The following is a 17500-nucleotide window of genomic DNA, read 5'->3' as shown; positions in this document are numbered from 1 at the left end:
ACTGAGTTCTTTTGGTCTTAGGGCCAAGGTTCAGCTATGGAAGGTAAATATACAAGAGAGTGAACTGAAGCACATCAAGATGATTAGAGAGAAGGAAATATCCAATAAGACTTTATTACATATAGGACTATATATTTATTGACTTATTAATTTATATTTACGTTGACGTTTAAGGAGGATACCTTTGCATGATTCATGAAGGATTTCAAGCAAAATAAAGGATTTGCAGTTTTGTTTTGGAAAAAAAATACTCATCTTACACTTTAAAGGAACAATTGTCTATAAGGAATTATACAGTATGTGCCGATATTGAGAAAAGCGTGATAGGTTTATATGAGTGTATGTTCCTCTTCTCTAGGACTGTTTTGTAATATTAGTGATTTGAAAAAATTGGAAAATAATGGAAACATGATCATTGAAACATTATTTATTCCTTGGTATGCCTTTAAGTTATAAACTTAATGTATAATAAGGGTGTAAAGTAGATAACCAGGCATGTTTCGACACCTAAATTTATTGAAGAGTAATGATAACAGTTTAGGCATTTCAAATAACAGTGGTGAAGAAAAATTGTCTTATCAAACAATACATAGCTCTTACAGAAAATGGATATGCAACAACATAGGGTGTCAAGGCAAAAGCAGTGATCGTGTGTGGTTGTGTGTTGTGTGTGTGTGTGTGTGTGTGTGGTGTGTGTGCGTGTTGTGTGTGGTGTGTGTGTGAAGATACATATGTGACAAATATGTACATAGATACCATAGAATAATATGGTTTATATATTCAGTAATAGAAATAGATCTATAGCTGGGTTGCATATCACTGGTTTTATACTAATGGTTCCCATCATAATCAAATGTCATTTAAAAATCGTGACATCAGAAACGTACAAAGGCCATGAATGATGTTATCAAAAGGCTGGACAGCGCTAGAAAACAAACACAAGTATCATATGGACGGAAGGGGATAAACAATACAACAATGGAAATGTTTGTAGTGTGGCAAGTAGAGAGAATAATTGGGAAAGTGAGTGATCATAGGTATTTGTTTGGGTGAAGATAGTACGTGACAAAACATGTAAAATTGTGTAGATCATGAGAATATATAATAGATCATGAAATACTATTAACATATTTTCATTTATATGAAGATAGTATCGCTGGATATAAAACACAAAAACACTGTGTATTGCAGTGGCAAGTGATTTCTGACTCGCATGAGCCCGACTCGCACACGTGTAACCAACACGTGGTGAGAGTCAGGCTTTATCACCAGAGGATAATGTATTGTTGCCTAATTCCTAAAACCGTGGTCACGCTGGTTATTTCATACCAGGGGTCCCCAGCTAAACTTGGTACCCCCGTCCAATATGTCTGTCCCCTGATTACGAAAGTATAAAGGACGATCTCACTGGACGCCTCCTGTCGCGCGGTATGTTAACAGGGCGATCATAGGCTCTCGAGGAAACCCGGCTAACTGGATTATTTCCTTAGAAGAGGAATAGAAGGAAGCAACTAACACGATTGTAGAGTGGACCAATAGTTTGACTGGAAAGCTGAATTTGTGTTTTTCTTGATGTAGATGTTGCTATGTCAGCATTTTCGCCTTTTCAGATCGGGTTCCGTACATTGTGGTTTTGATCCGTAATTCCTCAATAACCTTATATTATAGTGAGGAATAAGCTACTTTGCGTCAATGGTGAATGTTTCTGTTCGTTTCCCAAATTGAGTCCATACATGTTCAAATTAGAAAAAAACAATTGATAAATCTTCATTCTTTATACAAAAATCATTTACAGATAGAATTTATACCTGTACAATAAAAAAAATAAAAAGTAATGAAGTTTTAGTAATTATGACGTGATTGCTATTTCATAGTTGTTTATTCTGATAGTGTGGTTGGTCAACGAATATCAGGAGGCAAGACCGACAGGGCAGTCCTTTCACGTTCAGAGTTATGGAACAGATCAGCTTTGTTGGACAGTTGGAGCAAGGCAAAACACCCTATCCATACCAAAGTGTAGTGTGCATCGTAGACTAAGTAATTTTGTGAAATTCATCTACTGTCACTAAGGTGGAGGGAGATGGGGCAGAAGGCGAGGCAGGATTATTCCAATATTCCATTTCTCTCTGTCAGGGTATGGAGAGGTAAGTTTGGGGGTGATCCCTGAACAGAAAATTACAGACGGTTGCCTGGATCAAAACATTTTAGACTTGTTAATACTCGAATGTATTGCAGCATAAGATCATGTTGATATAAATTAAATAGATTAAATACAATAGCAGAGGCGTCATTTTTAGCTTGCATGGAGGGGCAAGAGTATATGTCGGTGAGTGGAGGTCGGGGTGAAACTATTCAATTTATTATTACAATATTCCTAGTAATGATCAGTCTATAGTGACTATTGTATGCAAATTTCGGTCCCTCTCATAATTAGATTTCTATTCGTATCAGAAGTCATCGTTCAGACTATACTCTTTACAGTTTTAAGGGTAGCGACGTTTTATTAGATGGGCTAACAACATCTTACTGATTCATCAGATCAAAAGATTTGACATTACCATGTCATAGGCCATTTACAAGCTACAAAGACGGTCATCCCTGGTTGTAGTTTCAGGCAGTTTTCACTCCGCATCTGAACAGAAAATCTTTCATTGTCAAAGTAATGACTAGGGTGAGACTAGTACTTGCCCTCAGGCATTTCAGGCCACAGAAAACTAACTGGTAAATACTGAGAATATCTGTTTGTAAATACCAAGTAGGTACCCAAGTATCTCGTTCTGACTGGGTCATTACAACAATGACATATCATTTACAAAGAAATAAACTGTTTACACTGAGTGCGACCATATATAACTGTTCGGGGTGCCCCGATGGTGTAATTTTCATATATTCTTTCAGAGTTGCTAGTGTGCATTTTCTTTCTGCAGCAGTCGCCAAATTGGGGGGGGGAGGCATACGCTTCTTTTCTATAGTGACATATGGACTATCATTTTCATTTTCACCAAGTTTGCCTTGCTGCAATTAGATCAACTGCTTAGCTCAACCATGGTTTAATCCACCTTCTAGAAAGCGGTCAGACAAAAGAATTAGTCTGCATTAATATTTTTTTCACAAACAACAGGCAAACAACAATTTCCTAAAGACCCATTTTTTGACTTGAAACTAAATGCTTCATTTACTTGGAAGTTGGTTAGAAATGTAAGAACATCAAGAAAAAATTAATAACGAATCCAAATTTTATTGGATGATCTGAACAATAGTTTTTTCTAACTCGAATACGGCTTGCACAAGCTCTGTCTGTGACTGACAAAGAGTGTCTTCTATTACATAGAAAAAATAAATTACAATGTAAGTTGAATAGTTAACTCAATGTAGTGGGCGGCAGGACTACAGTGCCAATGACCAGTGTAATAAAGGTTTATCTATTGTTCTGTACACAGAATAGCTCTACAAGTGCTTAGTCACAAGGAGTCAGCTATTAGTTTCCCTATCTCATCTGTTTACCCTTTTCTTCATTTTTGAAAGCTTCACTTTATTTTTTATGTGTCTTGATGCTATTAATATTTTAAGAACAGTTTGATAGTCATATATGAATAAGGATATTCTTTGTGGATTTCTGGGCTATCAACAGCGGCATGTGGCCAAGGTTATAAGCCAATGGATCCTATGTATTCTATCAGTCGTATATAAGGTCATAACGTTTGTCCCCTTAGAAAAGTGATTACTTACTGTATTATTTTTAATTCATTTGATAAAAGATTTGAGTTGTAAAAATCGATATTTTTTTCATTCTTAGGTATCTTTTGATTAGTTGTCCATTGTTATTGTAATTTGGGCATATAAATGTTAATATATGATTATGGTAAGTTCACTGAGGGCATGGGAGGAAATTTCTTTCAATATAGAGGTGGGGATTTTCTTTTAAAAAAATGCATTGACCCTGAGAGGCGCCAGCACCACCACCCTCCTATTGCCCCCAAATTCTATCGTTGTTGTGTGTTGTTAGTGTAGGTTGGTCCCACTCCACTTTTGCCCACAGATGTTATTTTGCTTGTATAAGAGACACAAAAAACACCTGAGATCTGTACGAACTAGGTAGTGTCCAGATCACCAGTGATCCGGCTATTTTCAGCAGCTCATTGCCATGATACCAGAGTGGCCTGGTACCATATTGCTTGATTGATTTGTTGGCCCACCTATTATTTACAAATGATATTTACCCAGCAGTTCACTTTTAGTGGTTTCTAAGGATAATGGCTCGAAGTAAACTTAATGAATCTGAGGAAACAACTATTCTATCGTGGGTCGTCGATAGTGCAAAATCAATAGCTTGCCAATGGCAAAAGCTTCAGCAAGGAACAATCGTACTGTATGATCGGCAGTCTGAACTTTAGTTAAACATTCAGTAAACCATACACCCGCACCCACCCACGCATCTTCTTGGAGCCGTCGTATATATATGGAAAAAAAAGAAATGTTAACAGGTCTCCTCTGAACTCTGGAGTACAGTACTCCACCTCCGGCGCCATAGGCTTGGCGGATGGAAGCCAGGCTTCCATGATAGAAAAGTTAGGGGTTTCCCATGGCGCCATATTTGAATGAACAGGGATCGTATGGTTAGAGAGATCTATACCGACTTTCTCGACGGGGTAGTGGGAGTCTCGTGACAAAGGGCCTAGTGCCTCCATTGCCAAAGGATGCTAGGGGCCCGAGCCACCTTTGCGGCATAGCTCAGGGCTAACTGGCCGCGTCTGAGTCGGAGGGGAGGTACTCCTGACTCCACATCAAGACGCTCGATTCCGAGTGCATTTTAGGGCTCCAACACACACACGCAAACAAGCATTCTGGCACAGCATCCAAAACTTTCAAACTTGTTGTCGATGCCGAGCCGTACACGATTGACCATAGTCTACTTTAGACCTAAAAGTAGATATATAAGGGCTTGATATATCATTAGTAAAGACTTCTTTTAGCGTCCTATGATTACCAGAAATGCACTTAAAAATTAGTGCTCTTTGAATTATTTTTTTTTACGGACAATATGGTCTTCCAACGAGTCTACAATTCAAAGAGTAGGGACCAAGAAATCTAGCAGAATTTTGGAATAGGTATTGGGTGGTTGTCTAGAGTTAGCCTATGTTCGGCTTCCTCCTACGTGAAAAAAAATAACCCCAATACTCTTTCTGGGAAAACTTAAAACCCCACTGGAGGCCCAGTTATGCATCATATCAGAATGCTAGGTTGGATGCGATTTGCCGAGAATTTGCATTATGCTGGAATAGCAATTAATGCACAATCATCAGCATACGTGAGTATTAAGATTCGAGGGGAGCTGGTAAGATGTCATTATAATGCATAAAAATAATGTTGTGACAAGCCATCCATGTGGGGCCCCGTTTGCCCTGGACAAAAAAATGGCCGAAAAAAAAGAACATTTCAGAAAGCAATTTGAGAGAAGGCGGGGGAGGGGGATTTCTGCATGAGAACTACTTGGGACAAGTTCCAGATGTAATTTACTTAATGTCATTTAAATTAATAATTAAACAAACAAACACAATAAAAAAGAAAATAAGAATATATAAAAACAAGGAAAACAATAGGAATACAAAAAGGCCCCTAATAGTTAATATAAAAGCTGCCCGTACACAAATAAAAGCAATTTCAAAATGAAGTGCCTAAGCTAAAGGCTTACTTCTGAACTACATGAAACGTCCTAGATGATCCTTAGGTAAAAGACATTAAACAATATCTCGAAGAAAAGAAAAAAGGAGAGAAAAAAAAAGGCTCAAGAGTAAGCAAAGACAAAGAAGAGTAAAAGCAAACACATGAATAAACCTGAGGACAGTGAATAAAAAAATAAAGAGAATTAAAACCATTACAATGAAATCGCAAGGCATACTAAATGAACATGTTTTCTTATAAGAAACAGAGATCAGTCCAAGCTCCAAGTATAAATAACGATAGCAGGCTCTAAGACTAATTTTTTCTATGTGTGATATGGAGCAATGTCACCGGGGATCCTCGGGGTCGAACAGCGGGGCAATGATACACAATGACTGCTTTAGACAACTGTATTTGGCGGTAACTGGTCGTATATACACACTGGACATCAACCATATAAAAAATAATATTAAATAAAATTTGATTACAGTGTAAAATAACAGGAAGGTTGTTCATAACAAAAATGAAAGAGATAGAGAGGGAGAATACAAAAATAATAATAATAATAATAAAAATAATAAAAATAAAGATGATTTAGGTGACCATAAATACGACACTTGAAAAGATGTCGTACCTTCATGCCATGATGAGTCAGCAAGCAAACTAAGTAACTTATGATTAAAAAGTAAATAAAGAAATATCTTAAACAGTGATTGGAATAAGAAAAATAACCCAATAAGAACTGGTAAAAGAACACAGGCACAGGAAAAACGAAGATTAAAGGAACAAAGAGACGACAATCGGGCAGAATAACAACAAAAGCACAAGAGATATCGTAGTATGCTCGACCTGAAAGAGTGCAGAAGAGACGGATTCATTACACTGTCGTAAACATAGGAAAGGCTAAAGTATCAAACATTTAGCATGCAAGGAAATATAAATTTCATATATAGCAGATAAAAATGGAGAGCGAATAATTTTTATTTAATCAGAATGGAAAAATTTTAATTTTTTTTTTCTTTCAAGATTATCAAAATACCACAACACGTAGTATTAGGAGGCCGATTCGTAGACTTTCGTTAAACCCCCTTCATTGGAGCACCCAGCTAGTAGTATGCTCAAGTTGAAACGACGCAGGGACATATATTTCTCGCTAGCTGGTCAAATGTGAATGCGATCGTCAGAGAAAACGCGAGATAAGGAATAATATCGAAAATCAGGATCAGATTTTTAAACACAAGACAAAAAGCACTCCTGAATAGTCGTAAAGAAATTTTAAGACTGTTTCGTAACGCATACCAAATACTGGATTCCGTATTCTAAACTACACAACACACACTAACATAGGTGTTGCAACTTCGATAAACAATTCCCAGGAAAAAACCAATGGTTAATTACAAAAATGGGCTACCAGCAACTGCTACGGAAATATAATGCCGGGAACAGTACAATGTTTTAACCCCCGTTTCATCCTAGAAATTAGAGTTAATACCAATATAATAATTACATTAATAATGCCATTCAGTCATAATGCTGGCATTATTAGCGTTTTGAGTTAGGAATTTTAATTCCATATTAGCGTCATTCGTTCATTCATGTAATGCTATTATCATTACTAGAAGTAGTATGAACATTATTCTTCTTTTCCCCCAAATAATAATCTTTTCACTCACAATATACTTCTGACTCCACAATGTCCATTGACAGCCTTTTACCGTTACCGGGCGTGTTTTATCGCCGCCTAAACTGATGATGGATCAAGAAGTGCAGCCTAAAAGGGGAGGATGGGGCACTCGTGACGAGAAGTTTTATATTGGAGCAGTAGTTTATACGTGGGCTGTTATAGACTATACCCATACATGGCAAGGAGCTCTAGAGTAAGTACCATGTATATTTTAGATGAAGTTGAATTAATGTCCCACGAGTGAATGTACTACTTGTATATACTAATTACTTGCGATACAAATTACTTTTGTGCCTGGCAGTAGTTTTCATCAGCAACTTTAACTGGCATTTTACAGAAGATATATCCGCACCCTACGCTCTCTCGGAGATCGAAAAGGCATGGTCTTTAAATCACCGGTCAGTGTGACGAAAGGGATTAGAAAGAATGTGACACAACAGTTTCAGAATCTGAAGAAAAAATTTCCTGAAATTCAGATGATTCTTGTAGTGCTGGAAGAGGCAGATTCACTATATTGTAAGATATGTGAACTCGTCTAATACAGTTTCTTTTGATAATGAATATATTCTTCTCTTGAAAGGACCATATAGATTTCGAATTAAAATTATGAAGATTTTATTCTAGCTATTTTTTGCAGCCCGCATTAAAACCGTGGGAGACTTAGAGATCAGTGTCATTACCCAGTGTGTGAAGAAGAGGTGTATGGAAGAATGCAGATTCATAACTATTGGCAACCTACTCGTGAAGATAAACGCGAAGATGGGGGGCATCAACTCTGTCTGGAGTCGCAGTCCAAAAGTAGGTTTTCAGCATATATTACATGGAATATTTAAAAGGATCTCACAGGGAACATATCGGGAATGTAAAATTCATTTGCTCCGGTTGCCGGATGTAATATTAGTACACAGTGTACTGGCTAGAGAACTTTTGTATTTAATTAATATCGAATGCCACACTGAAGGACTGAAGCAATCATGGCCTTGCACATTATCAACACTTGGTTATTTTCTTTAGACAGTGGTCACACGAGCATTTTTACGACAACAGGATGATAGTAATACCCAACATTTTTTCTTCAAAACGCTTATTTGGTAGAATCCTCTCCTTATGGCAACTTTGTTGGTGGCTGGTCAAACGCTATGAATCTTACGGAATTGATGTGAACTACTCAACTACACATATATTGCTAATCATATTTCATACTATTTATATATGAATATGTACATTATAATTTTTTTTCATTTATTTTATTATTTCTACACAGTCATTTCTTTTGATAGTAAGCAAGAATTATCAGTGTTCCCAAAAGTCCATCTTGCAAACTCATCACAAATCCACCACAAGATTCAGTATGGAAAGCTGTATTTTGCACAAAGAGCAGCAAAGGTGAAGGAATTACCCTGTTTGGGGGATTTAGAAAGCCTCGATTTCAAGATGGTTCTGCTGACCTGTGTGATCAGCAAGTTGGGAAGTAGCCAACACATGGGTTGGAGCATATTTAATGGTTGGACATTATCACAAACTGAATAAAGGTGCTCGTGTGACGCGACTTTACCAAACCACAGATATGCTGGTACGGCAGTGGGTGTGGAACCCCAGCTGACCCCAAGAATTACAACCCAGGTAGCTTAAAAGAGACTTCCATTTCTAAAAATGTTTTTTTTATCTTGGGGACCATGAATTGGTACCCACCATTCGGATGTTCACTCCAAAGGTCTGAATATACGAATGGTTTCAAACTACATGGAATTTCTTTCCCAGTAGTTACCTAAGACAGTTTTAGAATTCGTTTAGCTCTCCCTTTACCTTCATAAGTATAAGCTTCTCAGTAATGGAATCTGCAAGTCTCGTGCAGAGGGCAACATCATGATATCCTGTGTTTTCAGGCATAGTAATATTTGTTGAGTTCACCACTAAAAGTACCACCACTAGTTACAGCCAACTGTAATTATCAAGACTGTCTAATAAGGTCTTGTCATTTACTTTTTGTACACCGCTTAAGTGTGTGGGGGTGTTGATTTGATATAGTGATAAGCAGAGAGCTTAGAGGAGAAAAAGGATTCTAACGCATTCGCATTCACTTAAGGATATACTAATTAGGGACGGTGCTTTTGTTTATTTGGATAAAAAATAAACTGCCGGTTATCTATGTATTTGTTTTTTCTTATTTCTGTCATCTTATTCATCTTGTAATTACACCTAAAGGGCAAAGGAAAAAAGTCCTAGAGTTAAAATTGTATTACACAGTAGACTGCATTCACACAAAGCGAACTATATCAAGCCAAATCAAGGAGAATCCTTCGAATCAATTAATTTGGTTTCAATGGCGTTCACACCAAAGAAATCAGAATCAAATGCCAATTTTCAGTATGCCTTTGAGAAACATGGGCGAATTTGCAGTCATCGAATTACTTGCGTTTTTCTGGAGGTGGCATAAGCGCAGTCGAACCCGAATATGGTTAATGATTAGAAAAAATAAATGTGCTAGACATCAAAGGTCATATAGCACTATGGTAAATTATTGGGGTGAAGAGGGTGCAAATGAGTTAACAATTAGGATTAGACGTTAGATGTCAGAGGTTGTAGAATACTGTAGGAGAGAATGGTAGTGAAAAGAGTATATAGGGAAAGCAAATGTAATAAGTGGGGATTTGTAAAAGGAGAAAGGGTTAAAGGTACAGGGCAATCAGATCAAATGGAGAATATGTATCTGAGAAACGGGAGAGTAACTATATGAGGAAAACTGCAAAAGAGCTATTAAGAAACAATCAAAGGGTAATGCAAGTAAAAATGGTAGTTGTAGAAGGAGAAAAATCCAGAGAATGAGATAAGGGAACAGAGCAAGTTGGCGAAGTGTCGGGAAGAATGTCAGGAGGAGAGGGATCCAGAGGACATAGTTGTGACATAAGGGAATCATGTTAGCATCCAGGTGGGAATGCTAAGGATAATGGGGATGGGGTGCTCTTGGGGGAGTGGAGGAAGAGGGGTAGAGGGAACTACAGGAGGAGGAGGAGGAGGATGGATATCGACAAATACTGTAAATGTAGAGCGAATAGGAATAGAGGGTGGATAAGTAAGTGGAGCATTCTTTTGGGTCATGGGGAAGTCTGAGAAACAAAGGTTTTCTTATGTGGAGAAGAGGGAATAGATGTTCGAAGAGCAGAGGGAGAGGTGGGTGTAGGAGACGATGTGGTAGGAGAAGATGGACTAAAACTTTTAGATTGTCTAATGCAAAAGGTAGAGTGAGGTGGAGGTTAGGTACCAGGAAAGTAGTAGAGATTGGAGTATCCGAATTTAGACTGGAAAGGAATTTGAGTGGGGGGGAGAGGGAGGAGGGATAGGAGGGTTCAGGATAGAGGAATGAGATACTAGGAGAGATGCTGAGACTTTTTGAGAAGATGGGAGGGGAGCGGAGCAAAGTACAGTTTTGGAATAGGTAGAAAAAGAAAAACCATTGACGTGCTTCTTGTCTGGCCTCACATAGAGTGAGGCCTAGTTTGAATCTGAGAACTGTTACCTCAGATTTGAGCTTGTAAGCAGGGCAGCTCCTATAAAATACATTGGCATGTGTGCCAATTGTGGTGGCTCACCACAATTGGCACACATGCGGGACTGAGTAGAGCAATTTGAACGGTCAGATTGGGTACATAGAAGGCAGTGGGTCGTGGAGTGACTGTTTGGTTGAGTGGCCAAAATGCCAACATTTCTGACATTGACCGGGAAAGGGTTGATATGGTTGGGCAAGGCAGTCTTTACAGTCTGATGAGTCCTCCTAGAGTAGAAATAAGGGGGAGTGACAGAAGACAGTGAAGAAGACTGTGTAGCAGGAAATGGAGTAAAGGATGTTGGGAGAGAGGATAGGTGTATTCTGAAGGTTGAGTAATGACCTGGGGGGATGATTCGGAATAGATCGAGTTAACCACAAACATTGAGGAGGGATTGTTAGTGTCAGTGGTTGGAGCCAAGGTCAGGAAACCAGTGAAATAAAATTCAGATAGGCTAGCTGATGAAGGGGCAAGCCTTAAGGAGAACAAACGGTAACAGCTAGGCAATTAACCAAAGGAATACCATGCCCATGGCTCCCGGAGGTGATTCATGCCTGACACAAAGCCAGCCTTTCATCCTTTCAGCATGGCTCTCACACCATAGAACGTGAAGAGAAGAAGGGGATGAAGAAAAGAAGGAAAAGAAAGGGGGAGAAGAAAAAAACATGCAAAATTAGCTGAGGCGGGGGCTGAGGTCCAAGGTAAGGTTTGCTCCCATACATTAGGCCCAAGTTTCCGTCTCCTAAGCCTCCCCATGACAACAACGAGCAAGGGATTGGGGGGATCCCAAAAATGGGTACATGAACAGATTATGAAGAGATCTCATTTTGGTCTGTTGGCCATCCATTCCCCGATTTGGTAAATGACCCCCAAAAGTTTCACAACTTCATCAGAATGTCTTCTGAATATTTCAAGAAGGTAGGGGAGTTGACTTAGCCTGCTATGAGAAAAAGAAACCAATTATCCTTGTGCAATTGGACTTAGGAAAGGATGGCCCTTTTTTAAGGTGTTAGCAGCCATTGATAACCAACTTATAGATTTGCAGAATTTGAATGTTTGTACAGAAAGAAAGCAGGAAGGAGAGCCTTTAATTTTTTTCTTTGAAAACTGAAATAAAGTATCAATCTAGCGTCTTTCCTAGAGATTTACATACTCATTGGCTGGTGATGAGTAATTGTCCACAGGTGACAATTCATGTGTGGCAGCAGGCTTAGCAGAAATAGCTGAACTGAGTCTTTCATATTGTTGGAAGCTGCATGTTCTCTCATTTTTCAGCTCTCCTGAGAATTTCATGTCCACTGAAGTTTTTTAATTTTCGTCCTCATCAAGGGCATCAAATGTGACATGAGAAATTCCATGGTGTCACAAAAGATAAATAAAGTTGCTTTGTTGCTGATGTCATATTTCCTTGTATTCTGCTTCTTTAAACAAGATATATTTCAATATTAAAATCACTAACAACAATGATGACCTATTGAAAATAAAACTATAGATGAATAATCAAGTATTCATTTTGTTTAAAGACAAAAAGGGAATTATGCTAGGATAATATATAGATTGTCGTTCATGCACCAAGTTAAATGAGGAACTCGACCTGCATTGTGATACTCTGTCTGGACTGACGAAAATTGCGACCACCCACATCATGTGAACTGATTCGATTTGACTCGCTGTGATTCTGATTTAAATGATTCGCTTGGCGCAAACCGTTTTGACAAAAATACATGTACATTTATTATGGTTTCGAGCAGGAAATCCTGCGGATTCATTATTCAGATTGATTTGACTCGATTCGAATCGCATGGCGGGAATGCTGCTCCATACATTACTGTAGACCAGGGGATTTTAACCTGGTGTGCTTGGACCCCCAGTGGGTCCATGGATGGGTTTCAGTGGCTCCGTGAGGATCAGATAAAAATCACCATTTATATTAGTCTTCTTTTTTTTTCTTTTTTTTTAATAATACTTGGTTTAACCAGTTTTTGGGTTTATTCCACATATGTATAAGATTATCAAATATAGTAAATAAAGTGCATTATACACATTGCACGCAAAGTCGTGTTTATGTGAATAGTTCTCCGGAAAGGGGTCCATGGCATTCATATTCTTGGAGGGGTCCTTGTCTCTAAAAAGTTCAGAAATGACAGGTAGTGTACACTCCTAAACAATTTGGCTTTCGGTCTTCCCTTCACTCATGATACATTAAATGTAATATCTAGAGGTATTGTAGCATTCTGAAACAAAAAAAAAAACTTTGGTGCATTTATTTGATGTTGCCTCGCGGTCGAATTTCGTGCTGACATACAAAGTTAAAAAAAAAAGTTATGTTCGGAATTTCACCAATAATAAGCTAATAGAAAAAAATAAAGTAATTAATATGTTTTGTATTTTAATTACAAGCAAAAGCTTCGAGTAAAATGGAAAAAGTACCAGTCTACTCTCGAACTTATTGTTTATACACTCCACCCTTTGCTTCGTAAGGCTGTTGAAACTCAGATGTATTTCTCAGATTCAGACTAATATTTTTCTCTCTTATTACATCAGTTGTTGAAAGTGGAGGTTTGTTGCTTGAAGTTTACATACCGTATTACCAGCAATTGATTACAGGCATTTACTTGTTACTGCCTGTGATATATAAACAGATCATGATAAATAGCTGTTTTGATTTTTCTTAGACTGTAATGTTATATCATAGAGATGATAAGAAAAAATTTTCATGAAGGCATTCATCCATCAATACCACATCATATGACTCGTTGGCAATTCTTACTAAGTTTCACCAACTGTCATGATTTACTTCAAATTTTACCCATATAGAGTAAAGATGTATTTGGTATTCTGTTAATATATATATATATATATATATATATATATATATATATATATATATATATATATATATATTTGTGTGTGTGTACACTGATAACAGACGTTTGAATCATGAAAATGCAATATGATAGTAATCAATAGAAATATAAATCCCCATCTGAAACTGCTGAAATATTTATCGAAAATATCACTCTCATTGGCTAGTTGATGTATCAATTTGTATAAGGGCAGAGGAATGTTTCAACAGGTTAGCCTCCGGGCTAGTACAGTGGTAACGTGTTGGCCTCTCATCCAAGGGGTCGGCGGTTCGCGCCCCGCCCGTGAGAAGTTGCAATTGTCGCCTGGAGGTTACTGTTGTGGCTGGGCACCACGGCGGGTAAGGATTAGGTTCAGCCGAGTCAGCACCATTTGACCCACGTGAGCGAGTCGGCATTAGTCGACACACAGGCCGGGCTCCCCTCATGGGCATAGCCTGGGCGAGGCTAAGCTTCGCATATCGGACTTATCCTTCAACAGGTTCCAATAATGTGTGCGTGAAGAGCAATCATGTTTGAGGATGTATTAAAGTGTTAGAGGGTTTCGGAGATGCCACAAAAAGCCTTAGGTCATAACAACAAAAAGACAGAACTAAAGGAAACCTTCAGAGTTGCTCCTTTTCAGTTTCTTGAATGGTAACAGAGTTTTAGTAATCGTCAACTTGCGTAATGCACCTTAGGGTAGCATAAATACTTTTCATGATAAACGTAAATGATCCCCCTGATTTTCAACTACCCAAATGAAATTGATTTCTTCCCTTTAAAGATAATAACTGCTCGCAAATTACTAGATATGATTCGATTCCCGGTGTTCATCAAATCAATGAAAACTTGAAAAAGTTCGGTAAGAACAAAAACTTTATAAATAACTAGGTAAGAACAAAACTTTTCTTTATAAACAATTCTGTAAGAACAAAGATTTTCTTTATATAACCTCAACACAAGCCTTATTTCAACTTCCTTCACGCTCTCTTGCATGGTACCTGATGTTACTATAGATTAGAAATTGATTTAATCATCATATTGCCCCAAAAGCCGGGTTAGCTAACTAGCCCTATAATTGCTCATCTGATTCAGATGTACAGCCCCGCACACAAAAAAGCCCTCCATCCACTTCTTACTTATAAGGCCCTTCCGCAGTTACATTTTTTCTATCCATTCTTGAGTTTGGGTATGAGCTTTCCACTTGCACATGGTCCACGGTATCATAGAGAACTAATGTTCCCATGTAAACAAAAAAGTTGGGACTCAGGAATTACATGAAATTAATGCGACCTTTCAGCTGATGAAACGAAGTCTGATGGTAATGGGTGCTGATGTCAATCACCCATCGGCTGGGGATGCCAGAACACCCTCCATGGCAGCTATAGTTGCTTCCATTGATAACAATTTTAGTAAATACGCCGTTGAAGTAAGGCCTCAGAAACATCGAAACGAGATAATACAAGACGTCAAGGAAATGACGAAGTAAGGAAACCAATGCCAACATTATAACTTTTTAAGTTATGGAGTTTGTCTCCTCATTACTGTATTGTAATAATATACCAATATTTTAACCCACAACCCGATTCAGATACCCTCTAGTGTTAAACTTATTCTGCATAGATTTCAACATTTTTTTCCTTTGTGAAGTAGAAACACAGATATTTGACTCTCCATTAATTCAAACAGGAACCTTCTGAAATCGTTCTCCATTGCAAACAACTCTAAACCACAACGCATCATCGTTTATCGAGACGGTGTAAGTGACGTTCAGTTCCATCAGGTTCTACAACACGAGTTTCTAGCGATTCGTGAAGCATGCAAAGAGCTAGAGGAAACGTACAAACCTGCAATTACTTTTTTTTTTGGTGATGAAAAACGTCAACCACACAAGGTAAAGGTTTTTTGCAGCATTTGTATTATTTTTTTTGTTATGTTTTAAAAAAAATATTTCTATATAAGCTAACGATCCCATATATATATATATATTATATATATATTTTATATATATATATATATATATATATATATATATTTTTATTATATAACATATGCAACACAATGAACAAATACAATATGTATATATATATATGTTTGTTATATATATATATATATATATATATATATATATATATATAATTATACATATAAATAATATATACATATATATATATATATATATATATATATATATATATATGTGTGTTGTGTGTGTGTGTGTGTGTGTGTGTTTTGTATACACACATACACATACATACATACACATAACATAATATGTACAAACAGAAATGAGAGAAAAGATCCAGCGGGGCAGGCGAGGTCACATGGCGGAAGGGAGCACACAGGTCAAAGTCACGAGACAACTGCATAATTTTTGCCTTGTACTCCATTTATGCACCGCGCCGATGTAAAGGCCCGATACCCTCGTTCCTCACGAGGTGTACGAGCCAATCGGGAAGGACCTAAGCTCGCCGCTCGGAGTGAGGCAAACATCGGCGAAGGTCCAGGGTAATCTCGCAGTTACGACATATCTCCTTTCTTTCTTCAAAATAATCTTCCAAGAAGAATTGGAGATTATTTTCTGAGAGCCACAACTGCGAGATGCCTAGACCGAGGCTCCGAGGTCCTACATCCAGCGGTGATGTGGCCCCAGGACCTGCCTTTCCGTCACCCACACTCTTCCGGCGATCACGGTCCTGCCTTCCATCAGACTTGCTACACCGTTACTCCTCCACCAGTCCCTCTACTCCCGGTACCTTCTCCTCGGTAGGCAGCTCCTCCGGCAAGTCCTTGACATGTCCTCCGGCAGTCTGATGCCCACCAGACCCTTGGGCAGGCATCCCACGCCAACTGGTCGTTCGGGTGCACGTCCTGCACACACCAGTTGCTCCTCCTGCGCGTCCTCGGCAGGTAGATCCTCTGGTCCTTCCTGGGCATGCAGCTCCTCCAGGGTATCCTTGGCAGGTAGTTCCTCCAGTCCTTCCTGGGCTTGCAGCTCCTCCAGGGTATCCTCGGCGTGCAACTCCTCCAGCAGTATGATACCCACCAATTCCTCGGGCGGGCATCCCACGCCAACTGGTCGTTCGGGCGCATATTCCGCACCCACCAGTTGCTCCTCTTGCGCGTTCTCGGCAGGCAATTCGTCCTGCGCGCTCTTAGCAGGCAATGCCTCCTGCGTGTCCTGGACAGGCGGCTCCTCCGGCGCGTCCTGGGCAGGCGGCTCTTCCGGCTCGTCCTGGGCAGGCGGCTCCCCCGGTGCGTCCTGGTAGCTCCTCTGACAGCCCGATGCCCACCATATCCTTGGGAGGGCATCCCACGCCAACTGGTCGTTCGGGTGCACATCCCGCACCTACCAGTGGTACAAGCGGACATGCAACGGCGGCTAATTCCTCCGACTTCGTGCAGTCGCTGTCGTGGTTTTCATCGTCGGCTGAAGCTTCCTCGACCGCGCCTGCCTCTTCCGACGGCCGTTCCCCGGGAGTTTCCTACGCTTTTGTCCGTCTTGCCGACAAGTTTCCCGCTGCGACGGTTCTTTGGACAGACGGATCGCGTCCAGGTGCGACTCTGTGGTCAGTCGCTCCTCTGGCCAGCGTTCTATTCCCGGGAGTTTCACAAGAATTTCCCGGACGACGTGCTCTCTTGCGTAAGGAGGGCCAGAGCAAGGCCAAAAGCAGGGACCCACGTTCCTCCATAGCGCTTGCTCTGCCTCCCGATGTCTTTCCTCCTCGCGGTTCTTGCGACGCTGCTCTTCCCACAGCTGCCTC

General features: G+C 39.4%; 1 protein-coding gene across 1 annotated transcript in view; it reads left to right on the top strand.

Annotated features, from left to right (window-relative positions):
- The first annotated feature begins 5233 nt into the window (after positions 1-5233).
- Positions 5234-17500, top strand: part of LOC119576360 (protein argonaute-2-like) — a 16563-nt gene continuing 4296 nt past the window's right edge. The window contains 7 exon segments of the mRNA XM_037924014.1: positions 5234-5335; positions 7369-7538; positions 7683-7861; positions 7983-8143; positions 15037-15221; positions 15426-15594; positions 15596-15630. Coding sequence (XP_037779942.1) covers positions 5234-5335; positions 7369-7538; positions 7683-7861; positions 7983-8143; positions 15037-15221; positions 15426-15594; positions 15596-15630 — 1001 coding nt within the window.

The sequence above is a fragment of the Penaeus monodon genome, chromosome 1 (genome assembly GCF_015228065.2).
Source record: "Penaeus monodon isolate SGIC_2016 chromosome 1, NSTDA_Pmon_1, whole genome shotgun sequence".
Classification (NCBI taxonomy): Eukaryota; Metazoa; Arthropoda; class Malacostraca; order Decapoda; family Penaeidae; genus Penaeus; species Penaeus monodon.
Note: the sequence above shows the minus strand (reverse complement) of the source record. Positions and strands in the feature narration are given on the sequence as shown.